General features: G+C 35.6%; 1 protein-coding gene across 1 annotated transcript; it reads right to left on the reverse strand.

Moving 5' to 3' along the window:
* Nucleotides 1-377: 377 nt before the first annotated feature.
* On the reverse strand, nucleotides 378-16308 carry LOC134534749 (putative Ras-related protein Rab-33). Its single transcript, XM_063373271.1, has 4 exons — nucleotides 15707-16308; nucleotides 2771-2890; nucleotides 1950-2099; nucleotides 378-1226 (listed from the first exon to the last, which is right to left on the reverse strand). Exons 1-4 carry the CDS (start codon nucleotides 15926-15928, stop codon nucleotides 1032-1034), a joined length of 687 nt encoding a protein of 228 aa, XP_063229341.1. The 5' UTR covers nucleotides 15929-16308; the 3' UTR covers nucleotides 378-1031.
* Nucleotides 16309-16896: the final 588 nt, after the last annotated feature.

Raw genomic sequence — 16896 nt, forward strand, 5'->3', positions numbered from 1 at the left:
AAAACACCTTTAAGAGCCCATAAGATAGTTCTTCCCCTACATATGTTCAACAAACAAAGTGGACCAAGCCTGGTTTGTGGGGTGAGCCCCTGACATCAAAGTAAAAAACTAATATTTTTTTTTTGTTTTAAAGTTTTAGCAAATTAAAATTTAAGATGGCCTCAAATTAAAAACAAACACTTATATATAATACTTCCTCAAATCTAGGACAATTTTGAATATCAAGCAGTCTAATATAAGCCAGTGGTTACACAAAAAGCCAATTTGTCAACACTGTCATACTTACTGCAAACTTCTAAAAGAAAAATTTTTTATCAACTAAATACTTTGAGGGTAAGATACAAAAAAAAAATTAACAAGAACAAAAAAATACCAACTTTAACGAAAACAAACAATTAGTATTTTATTCAATAACATTTTTTATAATAAAACAATACTTTGTATGATAGCAATCAAAGTGAGAAAATTTGTTATTCAACACATTTTTACAAATAATTAGTTTGAGAACTGATAACATTTTTGAATTGAATACAGCCAACCATGCACAGATGTAGATGTACACATGTACCTGAAGTTGTTTAAGGTTTTGTGTGAAAGCAGCAAGATAAAATAACAAGACACAGAAAGAAAAATTCTGCGATTTTAAAAACCACTGTTTCAGTTATTGTAAAATTATACACTATAGTCACATGCATTAATTGTACTTTCTTTACGATTGACTAATTGTATCTTGTAATTGTGTGTAACGCTATTACATACTGTTCCCACATCAGTAAAAACCATCTGAAAACAAACGTTAGTAAAATAATCATCCAAAAAGAACTATGAAAACCTATCTTCAGTTAAACCGGCAAAATTCTTTTTTTTTTCATTTTACATCTTTCCATAACTTGAAGAAGTTCATTGCCAATAGACAATGTATGTTTCTACATCCACCCCAGCAGTAGCAGTTTTTCACGGAAAAAAACCACAAAAGGTAACACTTGATATAAGAAGCCACCCAGTTAAAAACATTATCTGAGGACTCAAGTTTAGCACCAGCACTGTTCTGCAGGATCTGTCCTGGTTTCCCTCTCCACAGAGATAATTTCCGCCCTGTGCAAAGCATTGCTGGCTGTTGGCGGAGACATCATGGGCCGACGGTTCTTCAGTTTGTGTGCCAAGGTCATGAAAATAGCATCCACATGGTCACACTCCGATTCATCTAAGGCTGATGTTTCAAACAACTGGAAACAAAAAAAAAGTTTAAAAAACATTTTTTTTTGTTTGGATTTGAAGATTAGACAACAATGGTCATTATAAAAGAATACTTAATTTCACAGTTCTCATATTTATACATAAACATGAACAAATGAAAACACGCATAATATAAGAAAGACTCTCAATAATTTAGTTAATAAAATGGTATGCCATAACTTGATGATTAACAGAATGAATAGGCAAATGAAGTTTACTAAAGAATGGTGATATTTTTATCTAATATTAAATAAGTCTTCAGAGCCATGTGTGCAACATAATTATCTATCCATGTACCAAATTTCAACATGATGTCAAGCCATTTAAGGTAAAGCATCCCATGACAAAGAATAGATAGATGCAAGGTGAAACTTATAGGTTCTGTTGCCAACTTTTTGGTGAGGTACAGAGAGACAACTCTTTATTACATAATAATCAAATTGCTTACAAGTAAGGACTAAAAAAAACTTTAAATAACTCTGACCAAAAGCGATTCAATATAACAATGTAAAAATCTAAAAGCGATTCAGAAAAAAGTTGTCATTTCTAAAAGCTGGTACCAAATGTTCATTTTCACCTTTATTCCTTAAAATTTGTGTTCTATAGCATGCATTGCAATAATGTTTTAGGATCACATCTCTCTTTCAAGCAGAACAGAATAACAGCACATGTAACAACACAGACTTGGGATGTTTGTGCTATTAGTGGCTTACTGGCATGTGATGAATATCGGCGAACTGCTGAGCCGAGTGAGTGTTCACAACTTGGGTCGCAGCACTGTCGCACTTATTGCCGACCAAGATGCGAGGAATGTCGCTTGTTAGGTTATTTCTGTTACACTCTTCTATCCACTGGGGCAAGGACTGTAAAATCACATGTCAAGATTCCTTTAGTTCAGCATGCATATGGAGAATGCAATAAATTTAAAAAACCTTAACAAAAGGTAGCTATCAATAACAAAAAAATTTTCTCTCTCATCATATTTTGAGATATTGCCTCTCAAGCACATCCCAAAGCTGTTTAGCTCATTTACTTAAAATTAACTTTTTTTTAAACTTACATGACTTAATTACAGCATAATTTTTCCATAATTAGTTGGGTGGCACAAATAAAGAAAGCTAAATGGATACCAGAATTGAAACTTTTCAGATTTAGTTTCCATACTACTAACCACTGCATGATAAAATTGAAATTTATTTAATTTTACTTTTCAAGAATTACAACACTCAAAGCAAAGTTAAAATAGGTACTTTCATGTGGGCTCTACCTTCTAAGACTTCTGTAACCAAACAGCAAACAAAAAATTAGTTATAATCATTCTTGTTGCTGGAGTTACTGCAACCCATTTTATCTATGAGTGGATGTTACTACACTTTCTACACCGGTGCATCCCCAGTGACATACATTTTACACTACATTTATCATAAATCAAAAAGCTGAAATTTGAGGACAACTTAATATTTGTAATATTATTTTATTTGTAAAAACAACACAATATCAAGTTTAAAAGAAGCACAAGTTACAAAAAAATTACCTGGAAAGAAGCCATCTTTGTGACGTCATACACAATCACTACAGCATGCACATTCCTGTAATAGTGTTGGACCATTGACTTTCTGAAGCGCTCCTGGCCAGCAGTATCCCACAGCTGCAACTGGAATTGACAGAATATTTTGTAAAATCATAAGCAAAGATACTAAATAGGCAGGAATTTTAGTAAGTGTTTCAAATATTTGGTGGGTCTTCTTTTAGTAACTAGGTACTATCATATTTTTCCACATCATTTCATAATATTCTGCTCCAACGTCAGCAAATGTGCAATTGTTTACCATATTCCTTTTGTGGAGTATTGTGTGGTATTTATATCCTGACAACAGCAATTTTTTGCTTATTTTGTGTTTATGTCATTTGTGTTTTTTGTAGTTTTCTTCTACAGACATACATGTGCTTAGCAATGGCGTATGACCAAAAGCTTACATCATGTCAAGTCTTGGAAAGATTCTACAGTTAAGAAGAAAGAAGCTTTTCTCTCAGGACTGTCTACAGGACTAAAAAATCCAACAGGTAAGGGGCAGCGCCTTATATTGCTTCATATTGGTAGCGACAGTGGTTTTGTGGAAAACTGTGAGTTAATTTTTCAGTCAAAGAAATAGGGCGATTATAATGAAGAGATGAATGGTGACGTTTTCCGGGATTGGTTTGAAAAAACATTTCCAAAATTCGAACAGAACAGTGTTGTTGTTATGGACTATGCGTCCTATCACAGTGTAAAGTGTGATCGTGTGCCAAATCATTCGTGGAGAAAACAAAATATTATTGAGTGGTTACAGTCAAAAAATATATCCTTCAGTGCAACGTCTGTGAAAGTGGAGTTGCTGAAATTAGTTCATACAGTACGTTCATCATTTACTGCATATGTGATTGACAACATCGCCGAGAAAGGGGGGCACACTGTACTTAGGCTACCGCCGTATCATTGCAACTTGAATCCAATCGAACTCGTGTGGAGTCAGATTAAAGGTTACGTGGCACGTAATAACAGAACATTCAAGCTAAGCGAGGTACGTGATTTGGTAGCCACAGCTTTGTCTCAGATTACCCCAGAGAAGTGAAACGACTGTATTTGGCACGTAATGAAAGAAGAGGAAAGAATGTGGGAATTGGATGGTATCAGTGATATTGTCGTTGACAGTGTTAAAATAGTTCCTCTCGGAGACAGTGACGACAGTAGTGACGAAGATAGTGGTGGTAGGTCTGATTCAAGTCTGGAAGGGATAGCACCACTGCCAGATAGTGATTAGGTGAGTAGGTACCAAATCGTAACACAATCATATTGTTGTCTTACGTTACGGTGCTATTTTATCGATTATTCAAAAAATAAACATTGTTTGCTTTTGTGTCCTGAACGATAATGGCACCATTTTCCTGTTATATTACTTCTCCGTTATTTTATTAGCACCGACTGTACTGAAGTGTGTGTGTGTTGCAACTAGTGCTTGGCGCGCAAGATGAATTCAGCCTCTCACTTGCTGACGCAGCGAAGTGATACGACTGTGTTTGTTTATTTCAAAACTCGGCTAAGAGTGAACGGAGAATAGTAGAATGTCTGAAAATAAACAAAAGATTTAACTTACTGCAACATGGCCCTAACGCTAGACGTTAAATTGTTCTCTATGTTGGTGAGCTACTGAATGCATGACCCATCGATGGAGCACTAGAACGACTGATGAAGCTACCCAACTGTCTACAGCCATGCAGGAAAGCATGTCTATATGCAGTTGTGTATCACCTAGTCAACCTTGTGAAAATGGTAAGGATTTATTCAAAAGGCTTTCCTAAATAAAAATACTAAAATATGAAAAACTATTACAAAAATATTCAAGACAATTAAATAATACTTAACTAAATCACTATGACCTCGAACGTACATGATCACCTTACTGAAAAACATTATGTTATCAAAATACCCCGTAAATTTTGGAGAGGGCAGTGGCTTGCAATACCACAACATTTTTATCCTTCATTGAATTGTCAATGTTATTGTGCCATTCCTGCAATATTTATTTCTACCTATAAGTATGGATGTTAAGTTTAATATGCACAACACCATCTACACAGGCCTGAATAATAACAAAATAACTTTTGTGCATCTTTGGGCTATCTCAAAAATTCATATATAATTATTTTTATTAATTATTACAAATTTTACTATGTATATAATTTTATGGTGGTAAATAGTCAAGTAGGCCCCTATTTATTTATATTTTCTTTACTGAAGGTTTGTTAAGTAAGTTGAAAGTTCCCTAAAAAAAATTGTTGCATGTTTATAAAGTTCTATGAATTCCAGATTCTGGTTTCTTAATCATGATCAGACTTTTAAAAGATGCAGTTATTTATGGTTACTTTTAAAAGAAGCAGTTATTTTACGTTGAGCTAAAAATTTTCTTTTAGTAAAACGTACAATAAACACAGCATATTTTACGAATTAGTGACTGTGCATTTGTATGACACATTGCACAATCAAATGATACATCCACTGAATTCAGAGTACATCACAAAATTTTTCTAAAGAACGTTAATACAGGCCACAAGCATTTTTAAGAATTGATCTTTACCAGTTAGAACTTATTTGCTGGCATCATAAAAGGTCATGCAAGAGTGATACAAGTTCTAGTTTTCTTTGTATTACACTAGCCAACAGTAAAAATTTAAAATGAGCAACGTTACATAGTTGTTCTGTACTAAATTAACCACAATGATCACGAAAACTACATTGAAAATCCCAGATTACGTCTAGTTTTCTATATATGAGGAAAGGGAGGGGGGGAGCTATTAGTTAATAATAAGCATTTCCTTTGAGCCTTCCCAATATTGCCTTAAAAATTCCGCGGACATGACATATCCCTTCCGAAAACATAGTGGGTGTATTGTTGAGTGTAGTCTACTTTTAGCCTGAGTGGGGAGGGGGAAAATGGAAGGGAATGGAGGGGCAGAACGTGTGGTGGCAGATGACCTTGATGCGTTGAGGTGCAGTTTCAGTCCAGTTTCCGTTTGTACCGGTTTTGTTCTTTACATGTCTGGAAAAGACGTGATACAACAGTGCCATAATAGTGATTCATTTCAGTTTAATTTGTGTGTATGATGCCAAATGTCTCGCAAATGTGTAAACTCTGCTGATAATTTTTGCTATATATTTGTGGACAGGTGATGTTAAAATTAAAAAAGTGAATAATAACACCAATGATTAAGAAGGCCTACAGCCTGTACTTTGACTGTGGAATCAGAGACCAGGGCAAGCCCTGGGGCCCGCATATATGTTGCATTTCTTGTGTCGATAGTCTTAGTTCCTGGTTGAAGCATACAAGATCATCAATAGGCTTTGCTATTCCCATGATCTGGAGAGAGCCAACAAACCACGAAAATGATTATTTTTGTATGACAATTCCAGTCACACATGGTATTTCAAAGAAGAAAAGGTTAGCCTTGACATATCCTAACATATCGTCGGCTATGTAACCAGTACCTTACGGAGTCGGACTGCCTGTTCCAATCCCACCTAAGTCTTTTACAGTAAGTGACAACATGGTAGTGATTCTGGTGCTATTTCAACACCTTCAAACAGAGTACACCGAAAGATCCTGATTTCCTGACAACTGGGAGTCAACACAGCAGCAACATAAAATCACACAATGTGAGTTGAATGATCTGGTAAGAGATCTACAATTACCTAAAGGTAAAGCTGAACTATTGGCGTCTAGACTGCAGCAGTAATATTGTCTTTACCAGACGGTAAATGTGACTGTGTTCCGTGACTGCCATACTTACTGCCTTCAGTTTTTCAATAGTGAAAATAATTTGGTATTTTGTAGTAACATAGACGGTCTCATGGCAGCTATGAAAATTAACAAAATTGATGAATGGAGACTGTTCATCGATTCATCAAGGTTAAGTCTTAAAGCTGTCCTTCTGTATAATGTAAATTTGTTTCCATCTGTTCCGATTGGTTACGCAGCTTACATGAAAGAAACATATGAGAACACAAAGCAACTGTTATGCACAGTAAAGTATGACAAGTTTAAGAAACAAATTCCCAGTGATCTGAAAGTCAATGCATATTACTTGGCCTGCAACAAGGTTATACAAAATTCTTTTGCTTTTTGTGTTTATGGGACAACCGTGCAAGGGCACGTCACTACAGACAGAAGGATTGGCCTGTGTGACAATTACTTAAACCTGGAACACATAATGTTTTATATGAACCACTCTTCAAAACAAGCTAAATAATACTCCATGTAAAACTGGGCCTTACGAAAAACATAGTAAAAGCGATGGATAAGACTGGGAAAGCATTTTTATATTTGTCTACGAAATTTCCACATCTCAGTGAAGCCAAAATAAAAGAGGGAGTTTTCGTTCGTACACAGATACGCAAACTGTTTAAGGATGAACATTTCAATAATATTCTCAAAGGTGATCAGAAGTTAGCCTGGGATTCCTTTATTCTAGTGTCTAAAAACTTCCTTGGAGATCATAAGGCAGAAAACTTTTAAGGATCTTGTGGAAAATCTTCTGCAGTGCTACGATAGACTGGTTAAACTTCTTACATACACACTTAGACTTCTTCCCCAAAAACTGTGGTGTTGTTAGCGACGAACATGGCGAACGCTTCCACCAAGAAATTTCGGACACGGAAGAAAGATACCAGGTTAAGTGGAGTAAATCAATGTTAGCGGATTACTGCTTGATGCTTATCAAGGAATCACCAGCAACAGAATACAAAAGGAAAATGCAAAGCGATTGCGCCAACAGTGACCTTCCTCCGCAGGAGAACTACATTGTAAATACATGCATAGGCTTTCAAGGGCAATTCTGAAAAACTTCAATAACTAAAAAACTAGAGCTAAACTTAAATTTTCATTATCATTTCTGTGTTCAGCACCCTAGAAAACATAAAGATGAACTGTTTTCATCAATGTTACAGAAAGAAGTTACAGTTTGTTGGCTAGTGTTATAGAAGAGACAATTATTAAGTAAGCATCCTGCACACAACCCTTAGAACATTTTTTTTAAATTTTATAATCTTCAATGCTTTTCATCCCACATCTTTGCTAAACTTAATTGCCCTTCCACAATAAATTTTTTTAAGTATCCAGTGGCAATCGAGGAAAAAAAAAAGACCCTTTGTATAATAACTAAGCAACGTACGTATTCTCAAAAATAGTTTAAAAAAAATATTTAAAAACTCATTATTTAGAGTGTATTTTCTTAAATACATTATTAAATAAAAGGGATAGAAAGCAACAAGTACAGAAGTCTTCTGCATTTGCAATCATATGAGTGAGTGGCACAGATATATATAATAATAATGCAATTTTAATATTTTACATTTTATTTTGATACTTTTTCAGACTATTTTTCGTTCATTAGTTATTTCTTGTGTGAAAGGTTTACATTTTAGCTATTGTAGGTAGAATTTTTTTAATTCTCGTTGTGGATAGATTTAGCACATTTAGGGAATTTTAATTACAGCAAACATTTTGTTTCAGAACTTTTATTTGCATTTAAAATGCTGATGTATCCTTAAAATGGTTTAATTCTCACGAAATGTTTTTTTTCATTTCAGGTAGACTCTTGAAATAATTTCAAGGAATAAATCTAAACATTTAAATTGCAGGGTTCAGTAACTTCAATATGCAAGGTTAGGTGAAAGGCCTGAATCGTGAGATTAGGTAGGTAATTCATTTAAGTTACGAGGTTAAGTAAACAGTAAGGGTTGCAACTTCTCCGTAAAAAAAATTATAAAATTAAAAATGTGTTTTTGAACATTACATACTTCATCTTTATACCCTGAAAACAACATTTTGATATTCCTACTTGTTTCTAAGAAATTACCCTGTGCCACAGTGATGAAGCCGTTTCTATAATGAGCTTTCTTAGCATAGCCGAGACTGTTTTCCACAAGAGACTGTCCTGATTGTTGTTTCTGCTCTATTTTTTTTAATACTAGCAGCGACTTGATGCCAGAGATGCTTAGGAAAACAGATTAGCCAAGACTGTTTTCAAAAAGACAGGGAAGTTTAATGTCAGTATGTTATGGCCGGAGCCAAGACAGTTTCCCACCCTAATTGTGCCTAATCATGGTGGAAAACCAATTAGGGTACAAAAATGTGTTGGCCCCGGCCATTATGTACTGACATTAACCCTTTAAATCCGGTCGACCTGTGTAGCAGTCGAGACCTGGCTGGTCCAGCTGACCGGTGGTCTGCTGTAGCAGTCTGTGCTCGCCCGGCTCTGCTTGAAGGTGGACTGGCAGACAGGACAGTCATAAATATATATAATTTTTTACACTTTCCTTTCCATTATCCCTACATCCATTTATTCTAGTCCCTTGGCTGTTTAGAAACTCGTCCTTTCTGTGTGTTTTGACGAGCTGTGCGGACGTACGTGTAAGAACATCACAGATTGTAAAAATATATATTTATATGAATATTTTAAATTTTTTTTTTAAAAATGTAAAAGAAAAATATACTGTAGAGTAGGCTCTTGCACTGATCCTCAATAGTGATTTTGACGGATAAACCACTTTAGATTAATTACCAACAGAATCTGAAGAAACTTCTACCCCATGGTCTCCTGCAAATACACCGACATCTTTGGCTAGACTTCAGCAGAAATATATTCAACAATTCCTTCCACATCAGGCACTACTTCTACAACAACTGCTCATTCGTCTTCAGTAATAATATGATGCAAAAAAAAAAAAACAGGAAGGGATTAAAACCCATACTTCAGTCCGGTAGAGCTTGGACTACTGGGTACGTAACTTGCAGTACCAGTCAACCAAAATAGCAATATGTTATTCCAATAACAAATTCCATCTATCCTAGCTAATACTATCTAGTTCGGGATCGCAATTCTGGAATTTTATTTGTAAATCTAAAGATGAACAAGTTAATCGGTTTTCTTTACAAAGAATATTCAATATAATATAACAGATGCTAGTTCTGTGAAAAAGTTCGTCTTGTTTAAATTGTAATTCGCTCGGGTACTTCTATATTCAGCGAGTCTTCGGGTGATGGGGTAAGGGACCAAACCTTGCTGTAGGATACCCACGAGACGTGTAGGTTCTCGGAGACTCCTTGGTTCGACTCATTCAGGACTGCGATATTGGTGTTGCTCCTCCGCCCTCTAGCGTGCGGCAGGAATACGCACTGTCACGACTCCATCCTTCAAACTATGGGCTGCGACTGGGCTGGACTGCGCGACGTTCATCCTTCCTGGACTCGAACTGCGACTTTTCAATCTTCAACAGGATTCTTCTTTCTTCGGAATTATAAACGGAATTTAATCTTCGTAGTTTCAAAGCAAATTAAAGTCATTTGGCGATCTCCTGAACATGGATTTTTGTCGACTTCTCTTAAGTAATTATTTAAAATCTTGATGTCCAAGTATTATCTTCGTCGATTAAAATTATTATTTTCTTCAAAAACTCAGTTAATATTGGTATTAATAACCATTTCCAATCTTCTATAAATATCCAATTATAAATCAATACTTTTTTGCGACAACTGGTACAACAGCTCTGTATTGTATCGTTGGCTTTATGGCCGAAGACAAATGCATGTGGAATTATTTGTCACACAAGGAAAGCAATGCCTAAATTGGCTGAAAAGCTGAAAAAGAATGATTTTCTTTCCAATCTGTTTCAGGCCTAATTCTGGCACTAAAATTGTATGGCAATAGCGATGTTTATATGCTCTCATCATTTAATTGAGTAGACATGACTAAAACTTCTAAAACTGACTACAAATTAAACCAATTGATGTATATGATTACAATACATCAAAGGGACAGGAGTGACATGATAATGAAAACAATGGAAAGCATATGGAAATCATCTAAGTGGTACCACGTTTTTTTTTTTTTTATATTATTGATATGACTGTTTTCAATTCATATTGTTTTAAACAATAAATTTGCTGAAAAAACTTTGTATGATAGGTTTCAAATAAAAAACATCAAACAAATTTTGGAAAAGTACAACACAGAAAGAAGAAAATCAGACGGAGGAAGAAGAGCAGACTTTCTACCAAGACTGAAAGCGGGAGCTCAGGACAGCACACAATAACAAAAAACAAAAAAAAATTTGTTGCAAAGAATGCAATGCAACAATATGGGCCACTCCATGCTTCAAAATTCACCACACAAATTTTTTTTTTTAAAAAAACAGTCTACCATCTAAATTTTTTTGGTAATCTATGTTTATTGTTTTTTTTATGTAAATTACAAGGGTTATTTTTTTTTTCAACCTCTGATCGGCTGTAATAAAAAAAATGGGAATGAATTGGGAAATTATTTTAATGTCAAAAGAAACGTACATCTTGTAGCGTTGCAAGACCCTGCCCTCCTAGCTAAATAATTTTCTTTTCAACTTCTTTTTTGGATATGTAAGCAGTAATAAGTTAATGTTTTTAGAGTGGTGTGTATGTTATTAGACAGTATAATCAGACGTTATGGCTATTAATATATGTTATTTGCACGTGCTGTGTGTTTTGAGAAGGTATTTTGTATTTTATTAGACATTTTTAATCAGTACTATTTTTTATGTAATTATTCACAAAGAAGTCGCTGTACTAGATTTTTGCCTGTTTAGGCCTACTTTTTCAGGTTATTTCTAAATGATTTTAAGTTTGTAAAGTAATTTGTATTATAATTGCTGTTTGTAGTGTTCATTAACGTGTGGAATGATTCTAGAACACGGGACTGTGTCTGGTGTGATGGTTAGAAAGAGAGAGGCATGAGAGGCCTGTAAGTGTAAGTGAGAAAGAAACAGTGCTTCCCCGCCAACCGAGATAAAGATGGTAATTCCCCCACTGCGTGGGAACTGAGTGATAACTGCTGTCTCACGGTGTAGGGGAGAGAACGAGAATGGGAGTCCCCAATTTTTATGTGAAATTGAAAAGAGACAGATCAGGGGAAGCCCAGAGTTCTGTATGTAAAAGGTTTTGTCATGTATTGTAACTTGTTCTGTGATTGGCTTGTATCTGTAAGCGTGAATGAAGCGTGCGTGTGATTGGTTGGTGAGGTCATGTGACTTATCCTCCCTGCGTGGAGGAGAAGGTGGCTAGACTCCAACAGTCGTCTGCCGATCGCTGCACCAGTAGGTCGCGTTCGGTGGCTTCTCGCAGATGATGTAGAAGCATTTGAAGAGATAATTTCACGTTGGTGGTCGGAGCCAGGCCTATTCTTAAATTAACCTAATTATTTGTTATATTTTCGTTCGGACATAATTAGAAATTACGGCCACCTTCGTAGGCGTTTTGGCTCGTGGCGAAATTCGTTTTCGCTGGGTGCGGTCATGTTTAAGGCCGCACTCATTTCGTGTACTTGCAGTAAAAAATTACTGAAGGACTTAATCTACGCTACTTTTTTCGTTAATTCTCATCACGCGAGCTACCAGCAGTTTTCGACGGGCAGATGTACGTGTGAAACGAGTGAATGAAACATTGGGTTCAATTTGTCTATGCATTCTAGTTTGAAAAATAAAACAACAAAATTTGCAATCGGCGTTGAACATCTGTTTATTTTTGTATGTAACGAACCGTTATAATCTTTACTCTATTTTTCCACATAATCACCGTGAAGATTGAGGCATTTGTCGTACCGATGCACCAGCTTTCCAATACCCTCTGCATAAAATGATGCCTCCTGCCTATTCAGCCACGTTTTAACAGTGCTCTGCAGTTCATCATTGGTGTTGAAGCGTTGTCCTCCAAGCCACTTTTTCAACGTGGGGAAAAGGTGATAGTCACTCGGTGCCAAATACGGACTGTAAGGAGGGTGATCAAACACAACTGAGGTGTGAGATGGCCGCTCCACATGGTTGGTGGAAGGGGGTAAACACTACGAGACGTGTCCGATTTGTGTACGAGCGATTAGGGTATCGATTAATGGGCATGCCATGGAGAAATGAAACTGTAATCACACTGCAGGGCACTGCTAAAACGTGGCTGAATAGGCAGGAGGCATAATTTTATGCAGAGGTTATTGGAAAGCTGGTGCATCGGTACGTCAAATGCCTCAATCTGCACGGTGATTATGTGGAAAAATAGAGTGAAGATGTACGTTTCTTTTGACATTAAAATAATTTCCCAATTCATTCCCGTTTTTTTATTACAGTCGATCGGAGGTTGAAAAAATAATAACCCTCATATATTAAATAGGTGGTATTTAGTGTGGTATCCAGTGTGTAAAATTAAAACATTAAGTATAAGAATCTGAAGACTGTAAATATCCTATACAGGAGTCATGGCTGGTTAGTCATAGAGCCCATGTCCAGCAAGGTCACACCAGCCCTCTCAATTCACCAGAGTGAATGGGCTAAACATTCCTGTCTTTTGAAAACAGTCTTGGCTACCCTGTATGCTTACGAATCTCTGGAGAATCACTGGATCAAGTTGCAGCTAGCATCAAGAAAACAGTAGAGCAGCATTAACAATCAGACCAATCTTGTGTAGAAAACAGTCTCAGCTATGCTAACAAAGCACAATATGGCAACGACTGCATTACTGCGCAGGCTACCTACTAACATATAAGCGGTAAAAATTCAGAAACCAGTAAGAACTTCGAAACAGCATTTTCAGTGCAAATAGAGGAATGTCTGCCGTGTTAAAAAACACAACATTTGGAATTTTAACAATTTTTTTACGGAATAACCACAGCCCTTCCAATTAAACAATGGTAGTTTGGTTATGAAAGGTCTGCTACTTTAAAAAATAACTAAAATTACAAAAAAAAAGTATCAATTTTTTTTATTCTTACTTATTCTATAGCATTCGGTACTCAAGAAATTTGAAATTTGGTTCAGTAATTTAAATAATTTTTAAATTAATATTACTCTCATTTCTAATGGCTTTTAACACATAATTTTGCTGGAATTTATCATCATTAATAAGCACTACTGAGTAATTCAGAATACTGTATGAGGTAATTATTGGACTTCCTGACTTTTTAGAACAAAGAGAAAAAATATAGGAAACCAGGGTTTTCACACACCACACACGTCCCTAAATTTATCCTAAAGGGATGGTTTCTCAACTTCTACTAGTCTGTGAAAAATAATGTTTATAGCTTACATTACTATGCCAGCATCGGACGTTGCGACTTCATGGAACGAAAAGTAAATAAAAATGGAAAATATGGTTTCTTAATTCCTACTGGTCCGTGACAAATAACAGTTTAAAGCTTACAATAACAATACCTGTGTTTTCACACTGCCACCGCAGTCATTGTTTACCTGCAATCGTGTATCTCTTTGTTTGGCACATCTGTAGTCAACTATGGAGAATTAAAAATATGTTAATTCTCTATTTCATATATTGAAGTTTATCCCTGGATCCTGAAGGCTTGATCCTGATGGCACGATCCTGTTGGCTTGATTCTGTGGTACATAATGTTTGCTGTTTTAGATCAGTATGTCAAAATATTCTGATGGCATTATCCTGTTCGCTTTATCCTGTATGATTCTTGCTATTTTAATTGAGTGATTAGGAAAATCCTGTTCTCCAAAATTATTTTTAAAAAACCCACATAGGTAAACATAAACAATGAATGTCGACGATTGTGTGAATACATAGGTATTGTAATGTAAGCTGTAAACTGTTATTTTTTCACAAACTAGTAAGAATTAAGAAACCTTCCTTGCAGTGTTAATTGAGGAATGTCTCTAGTAGGTATATGGAAAACTTATTTCTATTTATCACGGGATAAATAATGAATGGCGGCGGCAGCATAGAAGCACAGGTATTGTAAGATATCAAATTTTAACTTTTTCACAAACTAGTACGGATTACAAAACCATCACTTGGGAGTAAATTTAGGAGCGTGTATACTGTGTGAAAACCATGTTTTCCTATTTTTTTTCCTTTCAGTTCTAAATAGCCGCGTCGTCCAATAATTACCAAACCTTCCTCTCAGGGTTAATTCAGGAATGTCTCTAGCAGACCTGCCAACATCCAAATTTAAAAAATCATGAGGTCCTCGATAAAAATTGTCAGGCCCATAAATACAGGTTAGATATAAAAAACAACAAATGAGAATCTTTAAATTTAAGTGACATACTTGTACATATGTTACATGGTCTCTGCTTCAAAATTTATTTCAACAAATTATAGGTTGCAGATTTAATTTAGTTGAACATAATTTAGCGCTGTCGTGTAGTGATCATGCAGGGCCGCAACTAAAAAAGATGTAAGATAACATTCTGCTTGTGTAACACTATTATCACTGTTCACAGCAAAATGAATTTTTTTATTGGAAGCAATACACTTCACGTGTTAGTTGTGTTTTTTTGTAGTGACATGATTCACAATGTCTCCTTTTCCACTATGCCAGATAGAAAAATCAGCACGGCACACGCTACAAAACGCAAAATTGCTTCCTTTACGTGACTCAAGTATTAATGGAAACTCATTACTGTAAGCTTTCGTAAAACTTGTTTTGTAACTTTTACAAACAAAATCTTGGGGCCCCGAAAAATCGTGAGGAAACACTATTTTGGCGTGAGGGCCTGAGATGGACCTTAAAATCATGAGCCTCACATCAAAATCGTGAGAGTTGGCAGGTCTGCTCTAGTAAACGGAAAACATATATTCCTATTTATTTCCGGCAAACAATGAATGGCGCCAGCAGTGTAAAAGCACAGGTATTGTAATGCAAGATATAAAATTTTAATTTTTTTCAAAAACTAGTAGGAATTACGAAAAAAAATCCCTTAGGAGTAAATTAAGGGATGTGTGTGGTGTGCGAGAACCATGTTTTTCGATTTTTTTCCTTTCTGTTCTAAAAACAAGTCTGATAATTCCTTTTTTTTTAAGCTGCAATTTTTGAGGTTTACATAAAACTCCATGAACTCCACCCTTACTCAATCACATAACTAAGGCAAGGCTTAGTTCAACTTAGATAAAGGTACCTTAATTTCTTCTCCATTCACATCCACTGTCCGTTCTCTAAAATCAACACCGATTGTAGCTTCTGATTTCTGAAGGAACTTTCCTTCACAAAATCTATATGTTAAACACGTTTTTCCAACATTGGAATCTCCGACAACAATAATTTTGAAAACTCTTTTGGAACTTCCAGCACCCAAAATGGTACTTGTCTGTTTACTTTTTGAACGATCATCCGTAACCATGGTTAAAAATGTTAGATGTTACACACACAGTTCAATCTGTATTCTTTGCACGAATTCTAAATAATAATAAAAAACTAACATGTTCGATCATTTGACTTAACTTCCTGGTCATTACGGAAAAATTAACCACTCTTCACACTTGCAACATTGTTCAGAATCAAAACAAATAAATCAGTGCACCAGACCAATCCTAAAAAATACAATACATAAGAGAAGGTAGTTTGTTTATCATGATTATATAAAGAAAATCCGGCGATATCTGACAGAACTACGCACACTTTCCAAAATTCCCGTGACGCTTACCAGGAAGACATCCAAAAAATCACTATCACTATCAAAATAAGGATCTACAGAATAGTGATGGGTCGTTCGTTAACGATTCGTTCAAAAAGAACGAATCTTTGAGAGAACGAAATCTTGCGATTCGTTCGCGATGTAAAGAACCGGCTCTTTGAGAGCCGGCTCTTTGAGAGCCGGTACCTTGAAAGATTCGGAGGAACGAAAACGCGGAGAGAACGAGAGAACGAGAGAACGAGATGAGAGAACCGGCCACGCGCCCGGTCCGATTCGTTCGTGAAATGATTCATGACGTCAGGAGTCTGAAGAATTAGTAATCACAGCGTGTGCATGTTCACAAGAGCAAACGATAACTGATCAAATAAAATAGGGTAACATGAAAAGTATCTATACCTGAAAATGTCAACTGTTAAGTAGTGGTTTAAAATTGCTTTTTCACATTCACATACACAAATTTGGAAAAAAAAACTAAAAAAAAAACCAGTATGAATTAAAAAATAACAGGGAAAGTAACTACAAATGTTCACATTTACCATTTTTGGGTTAATTAATGTACTTCATTTGTTTCTCTTCATACTGAATCGCAGTAGTAGTATTAAATTTTTGTCTTTTTTCTCTAAATGTGTTGGTCTACATGTAAACACTTTACTGTCACTAGAGTGTAAATAGCC

This window comes from Bacillus rossius, chromosome 8, assembly GCF_032445375.1.
Source record: "Bacillus rossius redtenbacheri isolate Brsri chromosome 8, Brsri_v3, whole genome shotgun sequence".
NCBI lineage: Eukaryota > Metazoa > Arthropoda > Insecta > Phasmatodea > Bacillidae > Bacillus > Bacillus rossius.

Bases quoted from the DNA above. Each gene is read 5' to 3' on its own strand.
- LOC134534749 (XM_063373271.1), bottom strand. From the start codon at position 15,928: ATGGTTACGGATGATCGTTCAAAAAGTAAACAGACAAGTACCATTTTG. The intron at 2,891-15,706 runs GTACCTTTATCT...TGTCAATTCCAG, and splicing joins TGAATGGAGAAGAAATTAAG to TTGCAGCTGTGGGATACTGC. The intron at 1,227-1,949 runs GTAAGCCACTAA...TTTTGTTTCCAG, and splicing joins CCGATATTCATCACATGCCA to TTGTTTGAAACATCAGCCTT.